The sequence below is a fragment of the Arvicanthis niloticus genome, chromosome 8 (assembly GCF_011762505.2).
Source record: "Arvicanthis niloticus isolate mArvNil1 chromosome 8, mArvNil1.pat.X, whole genome shotgun sequence".
NCBI lineage: Eukaryota > Metazoa > Chordata > Mammalia > Rodentia > Muridae > Arvicanthis > Arvicanthis niloticus.
This window is the reverse complement of record NC_047665.1, coordinates 13,422,822-13,446,555: the sequence shown is the minus strand read 5'-3', so window position 1 is coordinate 13,446,555 and position 23,734 is coordinate 13,422,822. Positions and strand designations below refer to the sequence as shown.

The 23,734-nt window shown below is 46.5% G+C and overlaps 1 protein-coding gene and 1 non-coding gene across 4 annotated transcripts; both read left to right on the top strand.

The window, feature by feature from the left end:
- Positions 1-1,900: 1,900 nt before the first annotated feature.
- LOC117714154 (F-box/WD repeat-containing protein 12-like) lies at positions 1,901-23,725 on the top strand. 3 transcript variants are annotated; one of them, XR_004607485.2, is made up of 10 exons: positions 1,902-2,052; positions 5,044-5,081; positions 8,453-8,613; positions 9,000-9,118; positions 10,869-11,078; positions 11,947-12,105; positions 21,658-21,865; positions 22,334-22,453; positions 22,535-22,662; positions 23,295-23,725. XR_004607485.2 is itself a non-coding variant. In XM_034510818.2 (10 exons), the coding sequence occupies exons 1-10, from the start codon at positions 1,933-1,935 to the stop codon at positions 23,401-23,403; spliced, it is 1,428 nt and encodes a 475-aa protein (XP_034366709.1). In that variant the 5' UTR covers positions 1,903-1,932; the 3' UTR covers positions 23,404-23,725. The 3 variants fall into 3 exon arrangements, 2 of the variants coding, with proteins under 2 accessions (XP_034366710.1, XP_034366709.1); XM_034510818.2 differs by having other exon boundaries at positions 1,903-2,052; positions 22,278-22,453; XM_034510819.2 differs by lacking the exon at positions 5,044-5,081 and having other exon boundaries at positions 1,901-2,052; positions 22,278-22,453.
- On the top strand, positions 5,345-5,449 carry LOC117714484 (U6 spliceosomal RNA). Its single transcript, XR_004607558.1, has one exon. It is a non-coding gene; the product is annotated as a U6 spliceosomal RNA (small nuclear RNA).
- Positions 23,726-23,734: the final 9 nt, after the last annotated feature.

Here is a 23,734-nt window from a genome sequence, read left to right as displayed (position 1 = left end):
AGCAGCTACCACTAGCTACTCATGATGGATCCTTATGTGGTCACACCAAAAATAGACAAAACACGGCAAGTTATAACCCACATGACTTTCTTCTTTCTCCTGTTACTTTCTCATGGCTGTTCACCTCACTCTGACAAAATGTGACACAGAGAAGGAAGAGTTTATTTCAGCTTAGGCTTTCTGAGGGCAGGTACAGTGTGGTGCTGGGCTTAGCTGGTGTCACTGGCAGCAAGGTGTGAGTCAGCTGATTAACACTGCATTGACAGTTTTCCAGGCCTCCTAGAAGCCCAATGTTACCAGATGGCTCCACATTCAAGGGTTTTCCAGCTTTCTAAAACTGTGCTAACCATTGGGATACCAATGGTTCAAACACATGAAAAAGAAAAGGACATTTAACATTATCATAAAACAGACCCTTTTCACTTTATTAATGTAAGCAGTAGCAGTCCTGCTAATGACAGACTCTGGAATCTTAGTGCTTCCCTGGGATAAATGCACTGGAGTTTACTAGTTACAAAGTGAATGTAGGTGCTTCAATGGTCTTATGACCTGGGCTCTAAAACTCTGTAGTAATTTGACATTTATAGATCTTGTCCATCTCTTTACTCTAGGTATGCAATTCCAGATCCCTCTACAGCTGGTTCATGTGCAGGCATGGGAGGGGAGGCCATGTGTGTCATCCCAGCTCTAGGAGCTCCACAGTGAAAGTGGGAGTCGAGTTTGTTAGGAAGATGACCAAGTGCCTGGCCTAGGGCAACCATCAGCTTAGCTCTCTGCTCCACACTCTTCTTGGCCACCCCTCCTGCACAGCCTTAGATCACCTCATGTTATGCTTTACTTAGCATAAACTCAAAGCAATCGTTTCTGTCCCTGGAGAATTCAGAGATCTTTCCATGTTCAGACATCTTGGTTGCAGTGCACTGAAGTGATCCACATGAGACAGTTATTGGCAACCATGCTGATTAAGCCAATTAAAGGTTTTAAGCCCTTTTTATTGATAGCCAGATGCTTCTGAAAAGTCTCCTGGTGTCTAACCTCAAGCATGCAGACTCTTTAAAGGCAAAACTCACAAAGACCATAACTTACATCAAAGTCAGATGAGGGTCAAGTCACCTTGACGTGTTCATTACTGGCAAAGCATACTGATTATTTCAGACTTTGCATGTCTATTATATTTGGACCAAATTCAAGACCATGGAAATCTCAAATGTGTGACCAAGACAGACTGAGAGCTATCTAAGCAAACACGAAGTAGAGTCAAAACAAGGTGATGCTCCCTTAATCATTTCAGAACCACACAGGCCTCACCCTGCTTAGGGAAGGTGCTGCCCTGTCTGGGCAAAATGTCTTCACCTACACACCAGTGGCAGTAATGGCCAAAGAGGGGAGGTATGCACTAGTAGCTGCCCTGTCAGGGATTTCAGCATCTCTAGTTCGTCCCTCTGCTCCCATAGGAGAACAGAAGCATCCATTACAGACACACAGTAGTCAAGACTTTTGCTCTTCTAAGGTTAAATTTATTTGTGCGTGGTTTTAACAGCAGCTATAAATTGCAGTAAATAGTAGAGGAAGCAGTGGATTACAGGAGAACATGTATGCTTCCAACTCTTTGTCTTACTGCACAGCCCGTTTCTGGAAAAGACCAAATGTATATGTGTTGGCATAATCGATAATAAATACAATGCAGAATCATAAGCAGGGAGGAGGCTGAAGCCAGAACCCGGCAAGGACAAAGACTGATTGTAAGAGGAGAGGCAGAGAAAAAAACAAGGTCAAGATCAGGGTATTCCAACTTCAGTGTTCTCTAGGTCAGAGCAGGATCAAGTCAAAAGCCAGCGGCTGGGATGATTAGCCCAGGGAGGAGAGCGGAGGAGCGGAAGTAACTGCACAATTTCCGTTTGTGGGCGGGCTTATCTAACCAGGAGGAAGTGGATGTGGCGTGGCTGGGGCTTGGCGAGCAGGATGGTGCTGCAGCTTGGTCCGCACGAACTGCAGCATGTCTTCTCCTTCCTGGATGCCCGGGACCTGCTCAGTGCTGCACAGGTTAACAAGGTGAAGTCCCAGGCGGGGTCGCTGCACCGCAGCGCTCCGCCGGCCCGGGGGCGAAGGGGTATCTCCACCAGGGATTGGCTTGGCCGGTGGCCTTGGGAGGCACCGCCCTACCCTTCCCGCTGCCTTCTTGACCAGGCTCCTGCCTGGTCATCTGCTGGGTGTTCTCTCTTCCCCGCTGTTTGCTTCCTCTCAAAGACTCAATGCAAGGGCCACTAAATCACTGTTACAAGGTACTTGTTTATTCCTTCCAGATTCAACTAATGAACTGTAACCAAAAAGACGCTAAAATCCCCCCCCCCCCTTAATGTGTTTTCCAAGTACCCAGTGCAAGCCTTGGGTTTTAGTGTCTCTTCATTAAGTATTCAAAAGTGTTCAAAAGGTTAGACACTTAGTTGCTTGAACACAGCACTTAGATTTGCAGTGTCAAGCCTGTTCAGTTTTAAAACTTTTACTCACAGAAAGAGACCAATACCATTCATTCCAAACTTATCAACTTTGCCAAAACCATCACACTGCAAGTATATATGTCTTACTCTTCTGTTAGGGTCCAAGAATCACCCAAGAATGATACCCGAGACTCAGTCAGTTTGCAAAAGCAAAGAGCTTTTATTTTTTATTGAGCTGAATTTCCTGCATGCAGGGGTCTCCCCATATGGGAATGGAGTCTCCTGGTGGACTCCCAAGCTCAGCTTTTATTGTCAGGGGAATTCAGGAAGGTGTATGGTATATGTGCCTCTGTCTTGTCTGTCTGTCTGTCTGTCTGTCTGTCTAGGGTCCTGACTGACTGATTCTACAATTCATTAGGCTCTGGAGACTTCCCAGGGGCTTGCTTACTCATTCTAACTACCTATTCTTACTTCAGGACAGATGACAAGGTGTCCTCAGATTGGCTGTCCACTGTTGTGGTTGGCTGACCATAAGTTATTTGATCTGAGTTCTCATTTCTGGGAAACAGAAACTTAGGTTTAGTCTCCCAAACAGCCAGTTTGCAGCCTGCTATGGAGTTAGCCTGGCTCTGGCTAACTCAGTTCTTTCACTTCAGACTTCATCAAAGGACCCAGAGTTGACATCTGGCAGTGAAGCTAGAGGTCCTAGGCTAAGAATGTATATGTAGATAAGGCATCATCTAATTTTGTTCTTTTCTTTTGTAGTTCTGGGGGATGCACCTAGGGTCTTGAGTTGGCCACACACTCTTACTAGCTGAGGGACCTTCCTGTCTACCTTTGTGGGTTTTTAATCCTGTAGTAGTTTGACCCGTGTCCCTAGCCACTTCCTGTTGCTCTACTATTCTTGCTCTAACACTTCTTGGGGCCTGCATCTTTTTTCCTTGCATCAGTTGCTAAAATTTTGTGAGTTGGACAACTTACCTCACATCGTAACAGTTTATCATTCTACACCTTGTTCCTGACATACCATGGAAAGACAGTGGAGGCCATGACTGAACAGTCTGTCTACAGGGACTATTTAACATCTTTGTTTACATTTTACGTTTTAATTACTGTTGGTAGGAGATCTATAAACCAAAAGTGCCTCTCTCTTGCAACCCCACATGCCCAAGGACACATAATTTTCTGGAATGCTTGGGGGCTGTTGTTCAATTAAGGTAACAAGCCACATATGTTCACTTCTGTATTTGGTTGCCTCAGCTACATGGGATGTGCTTCATCACACAAAGGTGGGAAGTACATGTGCAGGAAGCAAATCAGGGATGTCTGCTTGCCCTCATTGGATGAAGGCAACAAGTCCGTAGCTCATGGGTTGTGCATTCATAATCCCTGGTCTAATGTAATCCAGTGCCATACCCTGGGAATACCAGGTATGGACCTGGCCAGTGTGCATGTCTTGGCCAGTATTTGATAAAGCTTATTTCAACAATGGCCCAAAAATTGTAGTAGTAGTGGCCTATTGTTGCCTGGTGGGCTTACCACAATCACACAGTGAGGTAAATGATCTCTACCTCTGACTCTATTCTAAACTCTCAAGTGGCTTATTGGTATTTTTACATGGAGGCTTGGGAGCAGAAGCCACCCAGTGGGGTCCTTTCCTATTTCTTTTCCAACCAGAACCTCCTGCTCTCACTGAGGCAAATTACTCAACTATCTTTTCATATTTATGACTCATTTGCATATGCATTATGTTTCCCTACATCGCTTTAGAAAAGCGATCCAATCTTTGTGTCTCCAAGTTCCTAGACCCTGACTCTTCAACCCCACTGAACCTTTCATTCATCATTTGCTGGTGGTTTGGTTTGCCTTTTATTTATTCTTCTTTCCTGTATTGTATTACAACTGCAGTTTCTCCTCCCTCTTCTCCTCCAGTTCCTCTCCTACCTCCTTTCTCCCGTATATCCACTCCTCCTCAGTTTCCCTTCAGAAAAGAGCAGGCCTCCCAGGGATAACAACTAAACAAGTTAAACAAGTTAAAGTAAGACCAAGCTTGGCAAGGAGACTGGGTAAGAGGAAACAGATCCCCAAAGCAGGCAAAAGGTCAGAGACTGCCTCTACTCCACTGTTAGGAGTCCCACAGGACCACCAAGATTCACATAACATATGCAGAGGACCTGGGCCAAACACATATAGGCTCCTTGATTGTTAATCTGTCTCTGTGAGCCCATATGAGCCCCACTTAGTTTACTCTGTTGGCCAGTTCTTGTGGTGTACTTGACTCCTCTGGCTCATCCAATCCTTCTTCCCCCCCTCCCCCCCTTCTGAAGGATTCCTCGAGCTCCACCTAATGTTTGGCTGTGCCTCTCTGCATCTTCTCATATCAATCGCTGTTTGAAGCCTCTCTGATGGCAGTTATGCTAGGCTCAGGTCTTTTCTTCTGACTGGCCCATTTGGTGGGTTTTAATTGTCTGTTTTGAATGCTCCAGGTTGAGCTCTGTTGAATGCTAGTCTGGCTTTGTTCTTTGTTCCCTCCATGGGATTTGGCAGGCCAGGGTGCTAAGTGGTTATTGACTGATGGATCCTGTCTTTCCCCTCCTTATTCTAGGTCTGGAATGAGGTTTCAATGACTAAGGAACTGTGGAGGTGAGTGAAGAAGAGCCAAGGGTGTCCTTCAAAGGAGAGGCGCTCACCAGAAGTGGCTCCCAGGTGCTCTCAGCACTTTTGCTCTAGTGAGGTCCAAGAAAAGATTGTCTCCCATCCCTGGTCCTTACCATGAGCAAACTCCTCTGTGGTTAATAATGTAAGACTTTGTATCAACAGGATTGCCAAACTCAACTGGCTGGATTCATTTCCTGTGGTTTCTGTCAGTGTAATCAAATTAATTTAAAAAAAATAAATAAAATCATGCTCTCTTTGGCAACGCATATACTAAAATTGGAACGATACAGAGAATATTAGCATGGTCCCTGTGCAAGGATAACACACAAATTGGTGAAGCGTTCCATATTTAAACAAACAAATAAATAAATAAAGTCAAAACGTCCGTTTTTTATAGCCAGGATGGTCTTGTACTTGCTTTGTAGCCCAGGCTAGTCTTAAACTTATGATCTTCCTGCCTCACCCTCCCAAGTGCTGGAATTGCAAGCAAATGCCACAGTGCCCGGTTCAGATTACTGTTAAACTACACAGCAGCATAAAAATGTAAGATTGTTTAAAGTGAAAAAAATCACAGTTGAAAATAGAAATAGCTAAAACATTGAATTTTCTAAGTCCCTCTATTTTATTTCTTCTTTGGAGCCTGTTATCCTTTTATTTTATACTAAGATAAAGCTGGGAGGAGCAGCAGATGAGACCCCTCTGGCTAATGTTGGGCAGGCAGCGAGCCTTGAGGGTCAGGTAGGAGCTGTAGTTTAGTTATCCTTAATGGAAAGCAGCTGTTCAAACATGAAGCTTCTTCAAATTCTGGAGGCAGTCTTTGCTTTTATTTGGGGTAACTATGACACCCCAGAATTCTCATTATTTCAGGGCTATCTTAGCATATTCAGTTTTCAGCATCATAGAACTGTTGGTTTTCACTAGCTTTTATAACTAATATTGATTAGAAAAATAATCTAAAGTTTGAAGCAAACTTTAATTGGAACCCATTCTTTCATCTCTTTGAAGACTGGCTTTTAGGGAACTGTAGGTAATTTAGGTAAAGGTAGGTCTTGCCAAGTATATGGCTCAACGAAATAGCCTGAGTGTGTGAACTGCCTGGTGCAGTTGCTGCTGTAGCCCTTGGAGTGTGCACATTTATAAGCCAGGGTAGAGCTTTCCCCGAGAGAAATACTGTTCTTGAGAAGTTAGCAGAAAATTCCTTTCTCATCACCTAATTTCCTTACAATATCTTGATCTTTGTAACTGCATTTTTCTCTTGTTTCTTCTCTTTTTTAATGTAACATCATGATTTTTCAATGTTGATAGTTGTCAGTCCTATGCAGGCCAAACAGAATCATTTGGCAGTCTGTTTTGTCCAGAGCTGGTCAGCATGCTATTCCCAGTAGACCAGAGATTCAAAGACCACATTTCCCTAGACATGTGATCGCTGAAGTCGTATGTGCCACACACTAGCGAGCTTACACATTGAGTTTGACTCGTGGGTGTTTAGTGGGTATCTTAGTTAGGGTTTCTGTAGCTGTGATGAAACACTGTGTGACCAGAAAGCAAGTTCATCATTAGGGGAAACCAGGACAGGAACTCAAGCAGAGCAGAATCCTGGAGGCAGGAGCCGATGCAGAGGCCATGGGGGGAGGGGTGTTGCTTACTAACTTGCTTCCTATGGCTTGCTTGGCCTATCTTCTTATAGAACCCAGGACAACCAGCCTAGGGATGGCACCACCCAGCATGAGCTGGACCCTCCTCTATTGACCACTAATTGAGAAAATGTCTTATAACTGGATCTCATGGGGGCATTTCCTCAATGGAGACTCCTTCCTCTATGATGATCCTAGCTTGTGTCAAGTTGACACACAAGATCAGCTAGTACAATAGATGTGTAAGTTAGGATAAAGGACAATTTGTCACGGTGGTGTTCACACTGTGGGACTGAACAGACTCTTTCCCATCGGCCACATTCTCCTCTTCCTGAAATGACCAGTGATGGGTGGCAGCAGTGTATTCTGTTAGCTCCAGCTCTGAAAGCTGCTCTCCTCTCCAGCCAGACTTCCACTGCTCTTGCACTCAGCTCCCATAGCACCATTGGCTGCTCCTCTGTTGAACTCCAGACAGTAGCTTGAATCCACATGAGGAAACACATACCAGGAAAGGTAAAAGCAACTATGTAAAAACAGTGTCAAGGAAGTAGGAATGCTTTTTGTAACCTTTTCTCCTGCTGTATAAAAGCAGGAAGTATGACCACCCCTGTCTCCTGCTCTCTTCTCTCCATCTGGAGTCTAAGCCAACATACCACACATGTTTACCTTAGGATCCTTACACATTCTTTCCCTTTTGTAAGACAAGGTCTTTCCTCCCAGCTCAGGTTGGGTCGGGGTCCTAGGCTCTAAGATGGCAAGTGTGCACCTTCACACCAGCAGAGAGAGTCTCTGAATGGGCCTGGGACATAAGACTGCTCTCTCATACATACTAAAGGAGGTAGGACACAAACAGACATGTGTGAGCAAATGTTTGTCTTACTACTGAAAACTGTATGAAGAAATGACCAAGAAACTGAAACAGTACATTAGACTGTACTTAACACAGAAGATGACAGTAATGAAATCTGGGAGAGCTTAATCCAAGAGAGCATTAAAATAATGAAAAATATGATTATACAACCTAACGAAAAGGTGAAGAGCCACAGAACTGGCAAAGAAAATGGTTCAGCTTAATGCTGTCTGCATGAAATACACTTAGTTTTCTTTCTTTCTTTTTTTTTTTTTTGTTATAAGATCTGGAGATCAAATGCAGCGTGCATGCTCTGCAAGCACTCTTCTTTGAGCTGGACTTTGGATTAAAAGACATAATATGCTGAACACAAGGTTTTGGAAGAAGACGTACTCATGCAGGCATTATTGACAAAAAGCTAAATGACATCACAGAGTAGACTTTGGGATCAGGGGTATAAAGAAGTGTCATATAATGATAAACAGGTGAATCTAAGGAGACGATCTGACCCTTGGCAATAGCAAGGCGATACAGGAAGGACCAACAGAGGTGAAAGGGCAAGTGAGTCATTTGACTTGAATGCCAGTCCTTTAGTCTGGATCCCCAAGAGTGGGATGGTGGTAAGCGCCTCCCCCATAGGGCTGCCATGAAGGGCAGCTTGTCATATAAAAGGCACACATGGTTCTTATGCCACCACTATTTACTATCAGCACTGCCCCTGTTTGACAGAGGGGGAAGTTGAGGCCTAGTTAGGAACAGTGGGTTATCCAGGGTTTCAAAGCCAGAAAGAGGTGGGGCCAGAATTCAAAGTTAGATCTGGTGTTAGAATCCCTGACTTATATCCTGCCTAAGCTTGCGTATCTGTGTTTTAGGCAGCTGTGTCTTAGGCGATGGGCCCCCTGCAAGGCCTTCCCAATGGTCGTGGGCACGCAGACATGGAGGCAGTACTATTTCTGCCGGTCTGAGCTAGAGTTCCGTGTGGAATCTGGGCGGCCACAGGACTTCATCTGCAAAGCTATTTCTGGGCACACAGGTATGAGCTGGAGAGTGTAGGAGCTGTGTCCACTCCCACTGCCCCCCCCCCCCCCCCCCGATCAAGTCTCAGGGTACTTGGCATCTCAGCTAATGCCAGTTGATGAATGCAGGTCTCCTAGATGCTATGTCATTTGTGTCACGTCATAGGAGGAAAGAATAAGTTACCTCCTTTTCAGTAGGCTGAGAAATTAAGACAAGCCAGGCCTGGGTAGTTATGACTAGGTTCGGCTCTCAGGCGTGCTTGCCCACCAGCTGAGTGGTTATAAGCTCCTCCCTGTCTCTTCCTGTCCCCACTGAGCAAGCACTCATTGTGTTCCTGAAACTGGAGAAGAGGAACACTTGTCTGTCAGATCTGAGACCATCTATGCCTGTGCTCTCTTTCAGGAATGATAGATCAGCTGGCTTATGTCTCACCCCATGAGTACCGCTTTGATGAAAGGGCAAGGTCTGTGGTTTGCACTGTGTCTTCAGACTGTACCGTACGCGCCTGGGATCTGCAGGAGGTGAACTGCCCCTGGGGAGGGAAAGTTGGCTTGATTCTCTTAATGCAGGGCAGGTGGGATCTGCAAGAGGTGAACTCTCCGCTGGGCAGGGAAGGACCCCTAACTGTGACCTTGGTTTGATTCTCTTAATGCAGGCAGGTGCCCCATTTTGCAGATGATAAATCTGAGCTGTGCCTTCAGCTGTCACCAGTAGGACATATTGAAAACAAGCATAGCACTGGGACTTTTGAAACTTGAGTGTAGCATATTTTGTGTGACGTATGCTTGGCTTTCCTCTGAGGACCTGACTTTGCTGATGGTGGTGGGGGCTCTTGTGGCCTGTGCCTGGGATGACAGCTGCTTTGCCATTCCTCACACTCACAGCAAGCCACGTAATTGGGATCCTCCATGCCAGAACTCATATTGACACGAGGAGATTTTCCAAGAAGACAACTTTTGATCAACCGTGCATGTGTGTCACTGTCATTTCTCCCTTAAGGAGTCAGTTGTTGAAACTGGTGCTATGTCACACTGAGACTTACTTCCCATTAGCAGGGTATTTGCCTGAGCTCTTTGGAGGTGACACAAGGTGTGGTTTGTGGTCCTCTACTGAAAAGTTCTGATGGAGGAGTTCACACCCCTTTCTTTTTTCACCATGTTATTTAAGGACTTGGAAAGAGAACCTTTACTAGACAACTAAACTTGCCTGCGTCTTCATTATAGATTTTTGTAGCTCCAAAAATGTGTAAAACCCCATTGCTGTACTTTACAAATTGTTCAGTGTTGGGCATTTTATTACAGCAGCCCAAAAGAATCACAGTGTGTACCCCTTTGTAAACTGGCTTCTGTCGCATAGCGCATGCCTTATGGTTCTTCCATGTGGCTTATAGAGTCTGGTGTAGCTCAGGCTGGTCTGAAACTTGGGATTCTCCTGCTTCCCCAGTGTTGACATCTCAGACCCACAGCTGGCTTCTGTGTTTTTGTGCCTTGAAAGCTTCTAAAACAAAAATGGCAGGCTGGGAGTTTAGTGAGTGGACAGCACTTGCCTGGCATAAGTAAGGTTTAGGGTTCAATTCCTAGGAAGCCACTTCACCATAGATAACGACAGAAGCACAGATACTAGCCAATTCAAAAGAACACATAGACTCCATCCCTTTCTCCTAATCCTTCAAGTCAGCAGTGTTAACAGTTTGGCCTTTCTCCTGCTCACCTCTCTGGCTTTTTGATATCAGGTTGGATTTTGACCTGCAGCTCCAGCCAGCCTGGAGCTTAGGGCAGTCTTCGCAGGCTTTCCTCCCAGTCACTGGGGTAGCAGTCCTGGGACACCATGCCTGGCTTATTTTGCTTGCTTTCATAATGGTAGTTTGCATCCATCCACACCCTGTTTAAGGATACAGGATTCTTTAAACATTTTTTTGAAGGTTTGCTGTTTGTGTGTATATGTGTCTTGTAAGACGATAGCAGTCAGATGAAGGTGTCAGATCCCTGAGAGCTGGAGTTCTAGATTTTTCTCTTTTTATTCAATCCAGGACCCCAGCTCATCAAATTATATCACTTTAATTAACCTAATATAGAAACTCCCTCTCACAGGTGACACAGGCTTGTTTCCTGGGTGATCCTAGAACCAAACAGGTGGATCACCATCTTTGTGCTACAGAGACTGGTAGAGTGGGCCCAGGTAAACCTATGCTGATTGATAAAAGTCATATAAATCTATGAAAGAAATGGATCCCTGTGTCAGTTGTCAATCTGTTAATTTTGTTGTTGCCAGGGCACGGAGATCTGGTCGAGTCCTGTGCAGCCTGCTCCTCTGGTGACTCTGGTGGCCTATCCTCAGCTGCAGCTGGTTGTCACTGTGGACACACAGGGCTTGATCATGGGGTGGAAAGCGGAGACTGGGTCTGAGTGGGCCTCCTTTAGCTTGCCGACCTCCTGTTCTTCAATGGAGGCCTGTAACCACCCAGAGGGCCCCTTCCTGCTGGTGAGTGATACGCACGCACTCGAGTTCTCAGGAGCCCCTCAAGGCCTATCCATCTCTTGATGTAGACCACTATGGTGAATGGAGCCTGATTCCCCCTTCATAGCAGGCACTGCTATTCTGCCTTCTCTTAGCCCCCCATGTGGAATGCAGGCTTGTCTGTCCTTCAGACTTGTGTGGCATCAACTGTTCCCTGTAGCTTCTGCTGTTGTGGTGGGTGCCTGCTGTGTGAGCTCTTGTGGTTTGTAGCCCTGTGCCTTCGCTTTCCTGTGTGCTGACAGGTGCTGGAGTCCTCTGCGCCATTTCCTCACTTCCTTATTCTTTGCAGCTTTTTATGAGGGGTGGGACTGCCTTCTACCATGTATGCTTTTTAGCTTGCCAGTGTCTTGTCCATTTTTCTATATGTGAAGTGGGAATGTGCTTTGAACTGGTTTCCCGAGTTTGGTGGCTATTTCAGTTTTGTGAAACATTTTGAATATGCATACTTTTGACCTAATAATTACAAGTTTAGCCATTCCTCTGAATGCATGCTTGTGTGTATACAGAGTCTAGGCAGGAGCACTCACGGTAGCAGTAATTATAGTAACTTTTGTACTCCTGGCCGACCTTTACCAGATTGATAAACATTTTCTTTTGACTTTTTAAATTGCCATCAGTGCCAGCGGAAACATTGTAATATAAAACACATAGGCAAGCTGCTTCTGTCCTAGACAGGAAGGGCAATGGCGGCTCACATGTCAGGCTCCTGCAGGGGATGTGGGCTCTTCTCTGAACATGTACATTGCTGTGGGCGGTGCCCACCCTTGAGCAGGGGACACAGGTCTATCAGAATGTGATGGTAAGCCTCATTGTCACTTTCTTTCTGTTCCAGGCAGCCTGTGACGAAGGGACCCTCTATACTATGACAGTACCTCAGCTGCAAGTGCTCTCCAGAGTGGCCACGTTTCCTCACACCTCTGTGAGCCTCATGTGCTCACCTGACACACAGTGGGTATTTGTGTTTGCACAAGGTTCAGACTTAGGCCCAAAGGTCAGTGCCCAGGAACCCAGTTCCTGGTAAACCTGAGGGGGTGGGAGGTGGCTAAAGAGGCTGCACCCTGAGACCACAGGGCCAGGAAGGAGTGTGACTCTCATGCAGGAAACCCAGCCCTATTATCCTCTGCTCTTTCCTGTCACTATGCTATAAGCCAGAAGGGTCAACTCTCTGCTGGGAAGGACAAGGTCAGCTTTGAATAAGTTTGGGCTCCTAAAGTGCTGTCTGTGTGCTGAGGATGGGGTAAAGACGAATGTGCAGTGAGGCTGATGCAGGTGTTGGAGAAGACAGCATATGATGCATGGGGGTGCAGATCTGCCCTGCCTCCTCCTCTGTGGTCTGGAGCAATGCCCTGCAAGTCACAAAGTACTAACCATGACTTGGTTCTTAGGCATAGAGATGTTGTTATACCCAGCTCACAAAAACTTCAGGAAACCACCAGAAATCAACACCAATGTAAACACAAAGAACCTTTATTGTACAAGTCCAGACCCGGATCACAACCTTCCCTGCTCTGCAGGTTAGGAATGCGATGCTGGAGTCTAGGGGTTCAGAATATATATGGAAGACTGTATAAACGGGGGCTCTTGAACCTTGGTGTTGACATGATTGGGTAGAGGGTAAAGGAATGCCATCCTTTGGAACCTATAACGTTTGCTCACACAGCAAGGTGGAACCGTGCAGCTGAAGGAGGACCTTTTTGACCTGGGAAGAGATAACTTACTCTGTTATGGGAGGCTAGTGTATTTTTACAAGCTGGTCACAGCTGTCTGGGAACATTTAATTGCCTCTTTCCCATAGCTCAAGAATGGGGCCTTATCACTTCAAGGACACAAATTTCTGCCTCCTTCAAAGGCAGGAGCCATATGCACTGGGGACGGGCTGGCTGTTTGATTTTAGCAAGGAGGGGAGTACAAGTTTCAGGGCTGCCTTTTGTCTGCCCTCTTCAAAGGCAGGAGCATCTGCAGGGCGGGGAGGGAGTGCATGTTTACCTCATTGCAGGGGGTGGGGGACAAGGGAGTGCAGGATTTGATGCCAAAGATTAATGCAGAGACAGAGGCAGGTTAGCAGGTTACTTTTCATCTCTTCAGTCACCCCTCCTCTAGTAACTTTAGAGGCCAATCTTGGGCTCTCTGAGATCTAGGTTGTCTGTGCTAATTTGTTGATACTGTGACCTCATTACCATCAGTTGAATAGTTCCCAATCTCTGTTTCATGTATTGAAAAAGCTTATTGATAATGCATGGTCCAAAAGTGAGGAAGCGTTAAATGATGACCAAAGGTCCCACAAGGGTGGAGATGAGAGTTGTTAGCCAGGGGGAGGAATCAAACAGCGAGTGGTACCAACTTTTGGAATTTTCTCATTCCCTCTAGGGTCTATCTATACTCTCCCTGACTTTGGCTAATGATTTCCTAATAACTCCAGAATGGTTGACATAGAAACAACACTCCTCACGCAGAGCAGCACATAACTCTCTTTGCTGTAGAGACACTAAGTCTAATTCCCTCCTAGTCTGCAGCACTACCTCAGCATTACTCAGAGAGTCCATGTTAAGCTCTCAGTTCGGGATGGACTTTTCTAGGTGTTGGATGTCCTCACCTCTGTCTGCCTTTAAGCTATTGTAATTCTTTTCATGTAACATCAATGTAGCTCTCGCAGTGTTGGCTCCGGCTAGTCCTGCCCCTAGGATTACAGCTAGGGTTAAGGAGATGGCTTCCCTTTTCTGCCTCATGAGGTCTCCTTCAATGTGCCCTACCAGAGTTCTCAGCACTGTCTCTTATGAATAATAGGTTATACAGGGTACTAACTCATTAGAATACAGAACTCCTTTGGGGTAGAGGAATTAAGGATTTCTCCATGCACACATGGGGTCAGTCCCATTGAACAAGCCCACTATGCTTGTTCCGGGGGAATAACTCATTTGGAATGAACAGTGGGGATGGTCTAATTGCAGAGGTGTTGGTGCAACAGTGGGGGGACCTTCCCCAGGCAGGTACTATGCCTTAATACGGTCTGTGGGGTTAAAGCCGGACCTTCCTGTGACCCATCCACATGCAATATCCTTTTCAGACACATTATATCCAGCTATTAACCCAATGCCTTTATAAAAGGCATTATATAATCTAGCGTTGTAATATAAACCAACAAGAGATGCTAAGTTCTGGCTGGGAGACATTCAGAATTTGGAAAGTCTTTAACATCATTGACCAGAAGGGGTCCACTGGTTCTGTGTGCTTCAGGAAAAGTTCTGGAATTGAGGGTCCCGGCAATTGAATGACTGTAGATAGGTAGTTGCTAGTCTGGTTATGGTGTTAATAGAGGTTTAGGGTTTGTCAAAACCTGATTTGGTCTTACAGCTACTGGTAGTTGGTTTACAATTGGCTTTATCAATAGTCTAACTGTAAAAAGCAATCTAGGATTGCTGCCTCCGAATGTGAATCCGGAGGCCCCATGATTTTCTGGCTTCCCATCCTTCTAGCTTGCCTCCCTTTGGCAGTGAACCTGAATAAAACTTTGGAGTTGTCTCCCTGCTGGGCAACCATGATAAGGTCTTCCTTTGACACTTTCCACTCCCTATCCCCCGTGACTGATGTTTTGCATCCCCAACCAGCACAATAAGCTGTTATTCAGGACCCCCACATGTGGCAGCCCCCCCCCCCGCCACCACCCCCGACATATATAAAAAGTCCCCTATCTACATTTAGGGTCTGAATCTCATAAAGTCTGTTGGTGTTAGTCCATGAATTATCGGCCAGCTGGTGCAATCAAAAGTCAGCTCTGGAAACCAGTGTGTCCCAAGCCGCCTCTTCACTGAGGCTGGTTGGGCACTCTAGCCAGTCTCAGGATTTTCAGTCAAAGACTGGTGTGGGTTAGGGGCTGCAATCAATACAGTTGACAACAACAGTGGGCTCAAGACCAGTTCATTTTAACTTGAGAGGATTGGTGCCCTTCCGAACTTTCCATTCTGGAGACAGTGGAATCTGGCCGTCTTGCTCAGGGGAGAGTGGATCAGCTGGTCTGGCATGTGTGTAGTGTACCCAGGTGGCGATATTGTCCACTTTAATGGCAGTCATTGTAGTTTGCAGAATGACAAACCACCTGGGCTCCAGCACGTCCCACGAAATCTCTTCACATAGACCCAGTCTCCTGGTTGAAACTTGTGTGGTTCTAGAACTGAGCCTGCTTCAGCTTCATAAAGGCCAGTGGGCTCACAGTCTAGGCCAGACATACTTGTAAGCCCACTGGGTTGCTCTGACCTTAGTTATTAATTCATCATCTTCCAATTCTGCAACAGCTGCCAACTGCAGGTTAGGTACAATGGGGGCAGGGACACTATACATAATCTCAAAGGGGGTTACTTCTGTCCAGTAAGGGGAGTTCCTCACCTGATACAGGGCAAAGAGAAGGAGTATCACCTAGTCTCCAACAGTCTACATGGTCAATTTTAATTAAGGTCTCTTTTAATATTCTGTTCATCCTGTCTACCTATCCTGAACTTTGGGATCAGTATGCACAATGTAATTTTCAATCTGCCCCACTAAATCTTGCTACATTCTGGCTTACCTTGAACACAAATGCTGGTCCATTGTCTGACCCTATCATATGAGGGAATCCATACCTGGGTAAGATATCCTCCAGCAATTTCTTAGCCGCTACCTTTGCAGTCTTGGTCTTTGTTGGAAATGCTTCCATCCATCCAGAGAAGGTGTCCACAAATATCAGCAAGTACTTGTAACTGTATTTCTCTGGTTTAAGTTATGTAAAATCAACTTCCCAGTAGTCCCCAGTCTCTTACCTCACAGTCAAGAGCCTGGATGTTTGCTAGTATGGCTGTTGGTTAGTTGGCAAGCTCTGCAGCTTGACACTATATGCTCAACGGTATTCTGCATGTCTCTGAAAGTCACCTTAGATGTATCAGCCATCCATCTCACTCCCATGTGAGTAACTCTGGATTTTCCTGAGTATCGTTTTTTGCCAAGGTGGTGGCAAGCTTACCTTCAGCCGGTTGCCACCAGCCCTCTGAACACCAGCTCATGGGCTGATTCTTGGCCCATTTGATCTCTTCTTCTGTATAGACTGGGCATTCTGGCAGGTTGAGTTTGGGTGAATCAGGCAGGAACATAGCCACAGAGGCAGCTGTTTCTTCCAGGGCTACCTCCTTAGCAGCTTTGTCAGCTAAGTTGCTACCTCTAGCCACTGGTGTTGTTCGTTTTTGGTGGCCTGGACAGTGTACAATTGCCACCCTCTTTGCCAACCAGAGGACTTTGAGTAGCTGTGGGATTCCATCTTTCTTTTTGGTAGTTTTCTTGTCTGCAGTTAGGAGCCCTCTCTTCTGGTAAATAGCTCCATGTACATGAGCAGTTGCAAATGCATATCGGCTGTCCATGTAAATGTTAACAGCCAGTCCTTTCCCCATGATGAGGGCCTGGGTTAGTGCTATTAGTTCAGCCCTTTGAGCTAAAGTACCTGGGGAAGAAACTGAACCCAGGTTATCTCTGTTTCTGTGGTTACCACTGCTCCCTCCTGCCTTCCTCTGACCTTTGTGATTGAAGCTGCTTTCATCTGTAAACCAAGTTCTTTTAAGTCAGGTTGGGTACTATGTACCTGGGCCAAGATCTTGATGCATTAGTGGAGCAGATGATTCAAATCGGTCAGGGAGAAAGGTCCCAGGATTCAAGGAAACAGGTGGCTAGAAGGAAAATCCACCAGGAGTTAATTAGTAAAGTCTGATAATGCATCATGCAGGCATTACTGAAGCACTGATCATGGGATTGTTTGAGTACCCCTTCAATTACATGGTGGGGTAGTTACAGCTAAATTAAGTCCCAAAGTTAATTTATTTGCATCATTAACCAGTGATGCCATAGCCACAATGATACGCAGGCAAGATGGCTATCCTGCTGCCACTGGGTCTAATTTCTTTGACAAGCCACTTGCCATTTACATGGCCCCAAAGTTTGAGTCAGGAGACCTTTGGCTATTCCTTTATGTTCATCAACATACAGATGAAATGGCTTAGTCATGTCTGGTAGCCACAAAACAGAGGCTGACAGCAGGGCCTGCTTTACTGTCTCAAAGGCCCTTTGGTGTTCCTGAGTCTAAACAAAGTCCCTGGCTTCCTTGGTGGCTTCATAGAAAGGTTTGGCTATTTCAGCAAAGTCTGGAATCCATAGTCTACAAGAGCCTGTGGACCTTAATTGACCCTCTTAACTGTTGTGGACTCTGCAGGCTAGGGATGCTGAGGACAGTCTCTTTGCTCGCTGTAGAAAGCCACTGCTGACCTTCTTTCAGAATATAACTGAGATGGGTGACTTCAGTCTTACAGAACTGTGTTTTTTTTTTGTTTTTGTTTTTTTTTTGTCAGATGCCTGATATCCCATGTTCCTCAGAGCCTGTAGGAGATTCTGGGTCCCCTTCTTGCAACCCACTTTGGTTTCTGCTGGAATTAACAGTTCATCTACATACTAAAGAAGTGTTATATCTGGGTTATTGGCCTGGTACTCACCCAAGTCCTCATGTAAAGCTTCATCAAAAATAGTGGGTGAATTCTTGTAGCCTTGAGTTAGGTAGATCCAGGTGAGTTGCCCATTAATGCCTCTTTTGGGATCAAGCCATTCAAAGGCAAAATATTTCTGGTTTGGGGGAGTCAAGGGTAAGCTGAAGAAAGCAGAATTTCATTTCCGATCTTGTCGCAAAGAGCTCAATAAAGTATAAGGATTAGGCATCATAGGGTGTATGTATGTCCATTACTCTGCATTTAACTTCCTTTAGGTCCTGGACAGGGCGCTAATCATTGGAATCTAGCTTCTTCATGGGCAATAATGGAGTGTTCTAGGCTGATTGACATGGCCTGAGGACTCCCAGGGTCAGCAATTTTCAGATATGGAGTGATCCCCCTCTGTGCCTCTTTGAGACATGGGATATTGGTGGACTCTTACTGGGTTCCCCCCCCCCCCCCTCAGTTTAAGCTCTACAAACACAGGGTCAGTGTTTTGCCAATCCCATGCCTCCAGTTTCTGCCTGTGCCTGGGGAAACTTTGTCAACCAAACATCCAAATCTTATTTGGGGCGGCTGGTGACTTGTATAGTCTATACTAAGTCTCAGGGGCCAAGTGTCAGCCCCTGGATTGGATCACCATTCTGATCCATTAACCGGACATCCCCAGGTTTAAAATGAATTTGGACCCTCATTGTAGCTAGGGGATCTCTCCCAGTAAGGAGTAGGGGCACTTAGGAATGACTATGAATGAATGGGTTACCCGTCCCATTCCCAAGTACAGTGTTCTTATGGTCCATGAATATTGTTTGGTGCCTGTGGCCCCTTGGACCCAGGACTGCTTAGTAGACAATGGCTCTTCAACCTTTATGAGCACTGAATGTTGGGCTTCAGTATCCACCAGGAATTCTAGAGCCTTCCCCTCCACTCTGAGGGCTACCGTGGGCTCGGGGAGGGGGTCTGAGCTCCAACTCCCTCACTCCTCCATGAACATAGTCTTAGTCTTTGGCTTTCTTCTGGGGCATTCTCTAGTCTGATGTCCTTCCTCCTTACAATAGGTGCACTGATTCTTACCTAAGATTGGTTGACAACTTCCCTTAGCCTCTTTACCTTCAGCAATGTTCTGGAGCTGGTGCTTCCTCTCTCTCTGGTCCAGATTACTATTGGCTAGAAGGATTTGAACAGATCTCTGTTCAATATCTTCCCTGTCTTAATCTTCTCATCTTTCTTTAGTCTCCCTATTATAGTTCACCTTCTCCGCAACTTCCACTGAATCTCTCAATGACTTCTCCCCTAGTCTTTCTAACTTCTGTAACTTCCTTCTAATGTCTGGGGCTGACTGATTTATAAATGCCAGTGCTATTGCCTCCTCGGAGTCTAGGTGCGTATAATTGCAGAAAGCATCTATAATCTGCTCCTGAAACTCTGCTGGGCCTTGATTATTCTTCTGCCTGGCATCATAAATCTTAGCCAAATTTGTGGGTCACTGAGCGGCTGGTCTGAGACTTGCCATTAGAAACTGGTGATAGGCGTGCAGATGTTCCCGACTTTCACCCTTATTGTAGTCCCAAACTGGTGTCCTGAGGGAAATCCTTCATCTAAGTCAGCAGGGTTCTGGGTTGGAGTGTGTTAGCTCCTGGGGATGTTTGGGCCTCCAAAATGATGTTCCTTTTCCTCTGTGGTAAAGAGAATCTGCAAGAACTGCTGATAATTATCCCAAGTGGGGCTGATGGGTAAAAAGGATGGTGTCTTAGAGACCAACGAGCTCTCTAGGATTGTCAGAGAATCTGGCATTCCCTCTCCTCCAATTATAAAGATCAGTAGTAGCCGAAGGGCCACTAATGGTGGGGTTGATTTCCTTGTTGGTCGATGAGCCCTGTTGTCCTTACAGGTAAAATACTAGACTCTACCTCCTGCTCTATACCCTCAGGAGGCACTGTGTGCCTGCTTCCAGTTCCCTGTACCCCCCCCCCCCCCAACTCCATTCCTGAAGCCGACACTACTGGGGTTGATGGCACTTCCAGTGGGGTTTTCTCTGGGGGAAGTGCAGACAGTACTGGGGTGGGCAGGATCGGAAGTGTGGGTAGGGCTGAAGCTTGGGTGTAAGGTGGTAGAAAGAGGGCCACCTCAAGAGTGCTGGCCTATAAAGTGGGGTAAAGAGACTCAAGAGGTCATGGAACTTCACGGTTCCGTTCTTCTGCCACCAGGGCCAACACTGTTCCTGGTGAAGAAGTGTTAGCAAGAGAGAGGAGGAAGGATTTGACCCACCACAGTGGATTAGTAACCAAATCCTTCCAAACTACTAGATAGGGGACTTGATCCGGGTGCCTCTGTGCCTTTTGGAGCACTCTCTCTTCTACTGCTGACACTGTGGGGAGGTGAACGGTCCCTCTGGTGGCTATCCAGCTTTCAAAGCTGACCACTCTGAGCTGCAGTACATGGACATCTTCCCCTTCCTCAGGTCCACCTGGAGACTGTGAGCCCTACTCCTAACTTCCTTAGAGTGAGCTTGAACAGTGTTGAAGGGTTGAGAATCAGTCTGCCCCATATGGTCTGTTACAGTCTAGTACAACAGGAAACCAAACACTACAAGGAACATGGCAGACAAACTCTCATGTAACTGGAAACAAAGATAAATCCAGATACTAGGACTCACTCGCCTGGGAAAGTGCAGGCAGGGCACACAGGGAGGAAAGCAGCCTGTGATGATTCCCCCCTCCCCCCTCCCCACCCCTCCCACTCCCCTACCTCCCCCCCCCCCCCCCCCCCCCCCCCCCCGCTAATCAACAGACCCTCAGAATCAGGGAATCAGGGACATCTCCCTGATCCCCAAGGCAGTGACTCTCCAGCACATCCGCTCTTAGTAATCCTCTGCTGCTTACTCAGACACCTTGAGGCTTTTCCAACACCAAAAGCAAGAACAGAACACACATGGAAAGTACAGAAATACCAACACTCACCACTCATCTGCTGGCACTAGACTCTTCAGGTTGCAGATTCTGGGGATCTGCTGGCAGATCCTGGAGAACAACCCCCCAGAATGTTATGCCCAGTTCTCGGGAACCCCAGGAGACTGCCAGAAATCACAACACTGATGTAAACACAAAGAGCCTTTATTGTGTGAGTCCAGACCCGGATGGCAGCCTGCCCTGCACTGGTAGGTTAGGAATGCAATGCTTGAGTCTAGGGGCTCGGGGTATATATGGGAGAATGTATTAGTAGGAGCGCTCCAGCCTTGGCAATACATGATTGGGTAAAGGAATGCCATCCTTCGGAACCTATAACGTTTGCTCAGACAGTGAGGAGGACCCGTGCAGCTAGGAAAGGGCCTTTTTGATCTGAGAAGAAATAACTTATTCCATTATCAGAGGCTAGTGTATTTTTGCAAACCAGTCTGAGAACACTTAATTGCCTCTTTCCCATAGCTCAAGAATGGGGCCTTATCACTTCAAGGACAGGAATGTCTGCTTCCTTCACAGGCAGGAGCCATCTGCACCAGGGAAGCGCTGGCTGTTTGATTTCAGTGCCAGGGTTTAATGCTGAGTGTGAAGACTAGGATGGGCTGCCTTTTTCAAAGGCAGGAGGCATCTGCATGGGGTGGGGAGAGGAAGGGCTGGCCTTGGCACAGGGACAAGAGAGTGAGAGATTTGATGCCAAGGATTAATGTAGAGATGGGGCCAGATTACCTCTTCAATATCCAGTCATTTGCCAGAGGTGAAACCCTTACTGAGTGCCAGGACCTAAAGTAAAAGTTAGACTACAGAAAGAAGAGCTAGAAGAACACAGAAAAGAGACCATGTAGCCAGGGAAGAAGAAGATCAGTAGAGAATAGCAGTTTGGTATAGAGGACACAGGATGCTATAACCCACAGCTTAGAAGCGGGACATGAAAATGACCTTGATTGCCCAGTTATGCATAGTATAGAGGTTGCATTATGTGGGCAGCCAGCTGTCCAGGCAGTCCTACCAGAGGCTGAAGGCAGCTTGGGGCTAGAGGGCTTGAGGAACTCCCAGGCCCCTCACTACACTGACTATATATGGGTGTTTCAACAGGTGTTCTACACTCAGCCCTTGCTACACCCATCAGAAGACAGACTTGTCTCCACTACCCTCCCTATCAGGCAGAGCTCCAGAGCCTGCTGGGCTCCAGATGAGGCAGCCAAGCTGACGGTGATACACAGAGATGACAGTGGCATGCATCTGGTTATCACTACCTTCGAGTTAAAGGCCAACAAGTCCAGGGACAGAGTGAGCATCCTGGGTAAGGTCCCTGTGCTGGCCACAGCCTTCAGTTGATACTTCAGGACAGGTCCCTCATAGTAACTCTCAGACAGTCTCTTTTCCCTTCCAGGGAAGTAGAGGCAGAGTAGCCTGGAAGCTTTGCTGCATGATTTTATATCCTGTGTGGTGAAATGCTTAGTACATGTTGGTTCCCGTGTAGTCCTGGGCTTCAGGAGTAAATTCCACACTCACACCCATGGTCTCCTCCTCTGTGGGCAGGGCACCCAGCATTTTGCTGCTACTGGACTGAGCTTTAGGGTCTAATTGATTGGCTTAGGAGCAGGGGCAGAGCTTTCCAACTACAAAGCCCTACATTTTTCAGTGCACCAGATTGTTGGGTGAGGCACATAGGTGTACCGGAGAGGCAACCTGTGTACTTTTATTCTCTCAAGCACAGCAACTGGCCAGCTTCCCCCTGCCAGACACTATGACTCCTCACCTCATGCAGGGCCACGGCTCCCAAACGATCCTGCTCACCTCTGGGTCAGAGCTGGTGCTCTTCACCATACATGGCCTGCAGCTGATGGCCTTTCAGGACCACCAGAGGCCCATCACATCTATGTGGGTGGTAAGTGTGGCACCTCCTGCCTGGGGCATGCTTTCCACTCTTGGGAATCCACAGCTGTAGCTCACTTGACTTCATTTCAAGGATCCAGACCGTGTCATCACCGCTGCCCTGGACCTGTCCTTGCGTGTCTATGTGTGGAATAAGAAGAACACATCTCCTGTTCTCAAGAGCTGTTATCATTTGCTCGGAGGATCTCACAGATGGGCCAGGTAATTGGCTGTTCCCCAGCCCTGTGTCTGTAGAGTAGAAAAGCACTGCTTTTCTTTCTTTTAGAATAAGTTTTGTCGTGTTGCCCAGGCTGGTTTCGAACTTCCAGCATAAAGTGTTCCTCCTCATTCCCCTGAATAGCTGAGACCAGATGTGCATATCATATCTGCTCGAAGGAATTATTATAAAGGAATTATTGGAAAGGGCATTAGTCATTCCAGCCTCATTGACTGGGCCTCAAGATGGGCCACTGTGCACATCCTGTTTCTTTTTCTGCCACAGTTCAGACTCCCAGCTCCCACTGTGTGCTGTATTTTGTCTCCTGTATTGTACAAAACCAGCCCATGCTGGTATTACCCACACTTTGCAAATGAAATAGCTGAGAGATTTAGATGTTTTGTGCATAGCCCACAGAGAACATGGAGCTGGATCTAGGTTAGACCTTGAAAAGGTCCTGGGAGCCCTTACAGGCACACCACCACCTTTGACCCTGGTAGAGCTGTGCTTACTGTAATAAAGACAAAGCCATTTCCCTGATGTTTCTCACAGCATTTGGATCATTGTGATTTAAGCAGCACCACTGGGGGAAAGATGACCTTTCCAAGGTTGATGCCTGGTGTGTCCTTCTTTGTAGTGGATTCACCCACGTGAAGAGCGACAGCAGGAGCATTGCTGGGGTGGAAGCCAGAAGCACTGGGACAAGTATTCTGAGGTCATATTGCTACAAAGTTAAGCTTGGCTAGGTGCCACCAGTTGAAGAGGCTCTTGCTTGATGTGCATACAAAGTTCTCACCAAAGATGTTGTCAACTTTGGAAAAAGAACTGGCAAGATACATGCTGTCTTCTCACAGTGAGCCAGTGACACAGTGGTTTCTATCATCTTATGTTTCACTGTCTTGCTCAGAAAAACAAGGGAGAATAAGTAACATCTTCAGCCTGTTTTCCAGGTGGTGCTGGTCAGACAGAGTGAACTGTATGTGGTAGTGGTAAAAGCAACAGAGTTGTTTTGTTATCAAGAATGTAATTAAAATATTTTTATCTGCCTGTGCTGTAGATAAACATTCATACATGGAC

What these genes read in the sequence shown, in the direction of transcription:
- LOC117714154 (XM_034510818.2), top strand. Translation starts at nt 1,933, where the DNA reads ATGTGGCGTGGCTGGGGCTTGGCGAGCAGGATGGTGCTGCAGCTTGGT. An exon ending in ATGACTAAGGAACTGTGGAG is followed by an intron (nt 5,082 to 8,452) that starts GTGAGTGAAGAA and finishes TCTGTGTTTTAG; the next exon opens with GCAGCTGTGTCTTAGGCGAT. An exon ending in CAGAGGGCCCCTTCCTGCTG is followed by an intron (nt 11,079 to 11,946) that starts GTGAGTGATACG and finishes TTTCTGTTCCAG; the next exon opens with GCAGCCTGTGACGAAGGGAC.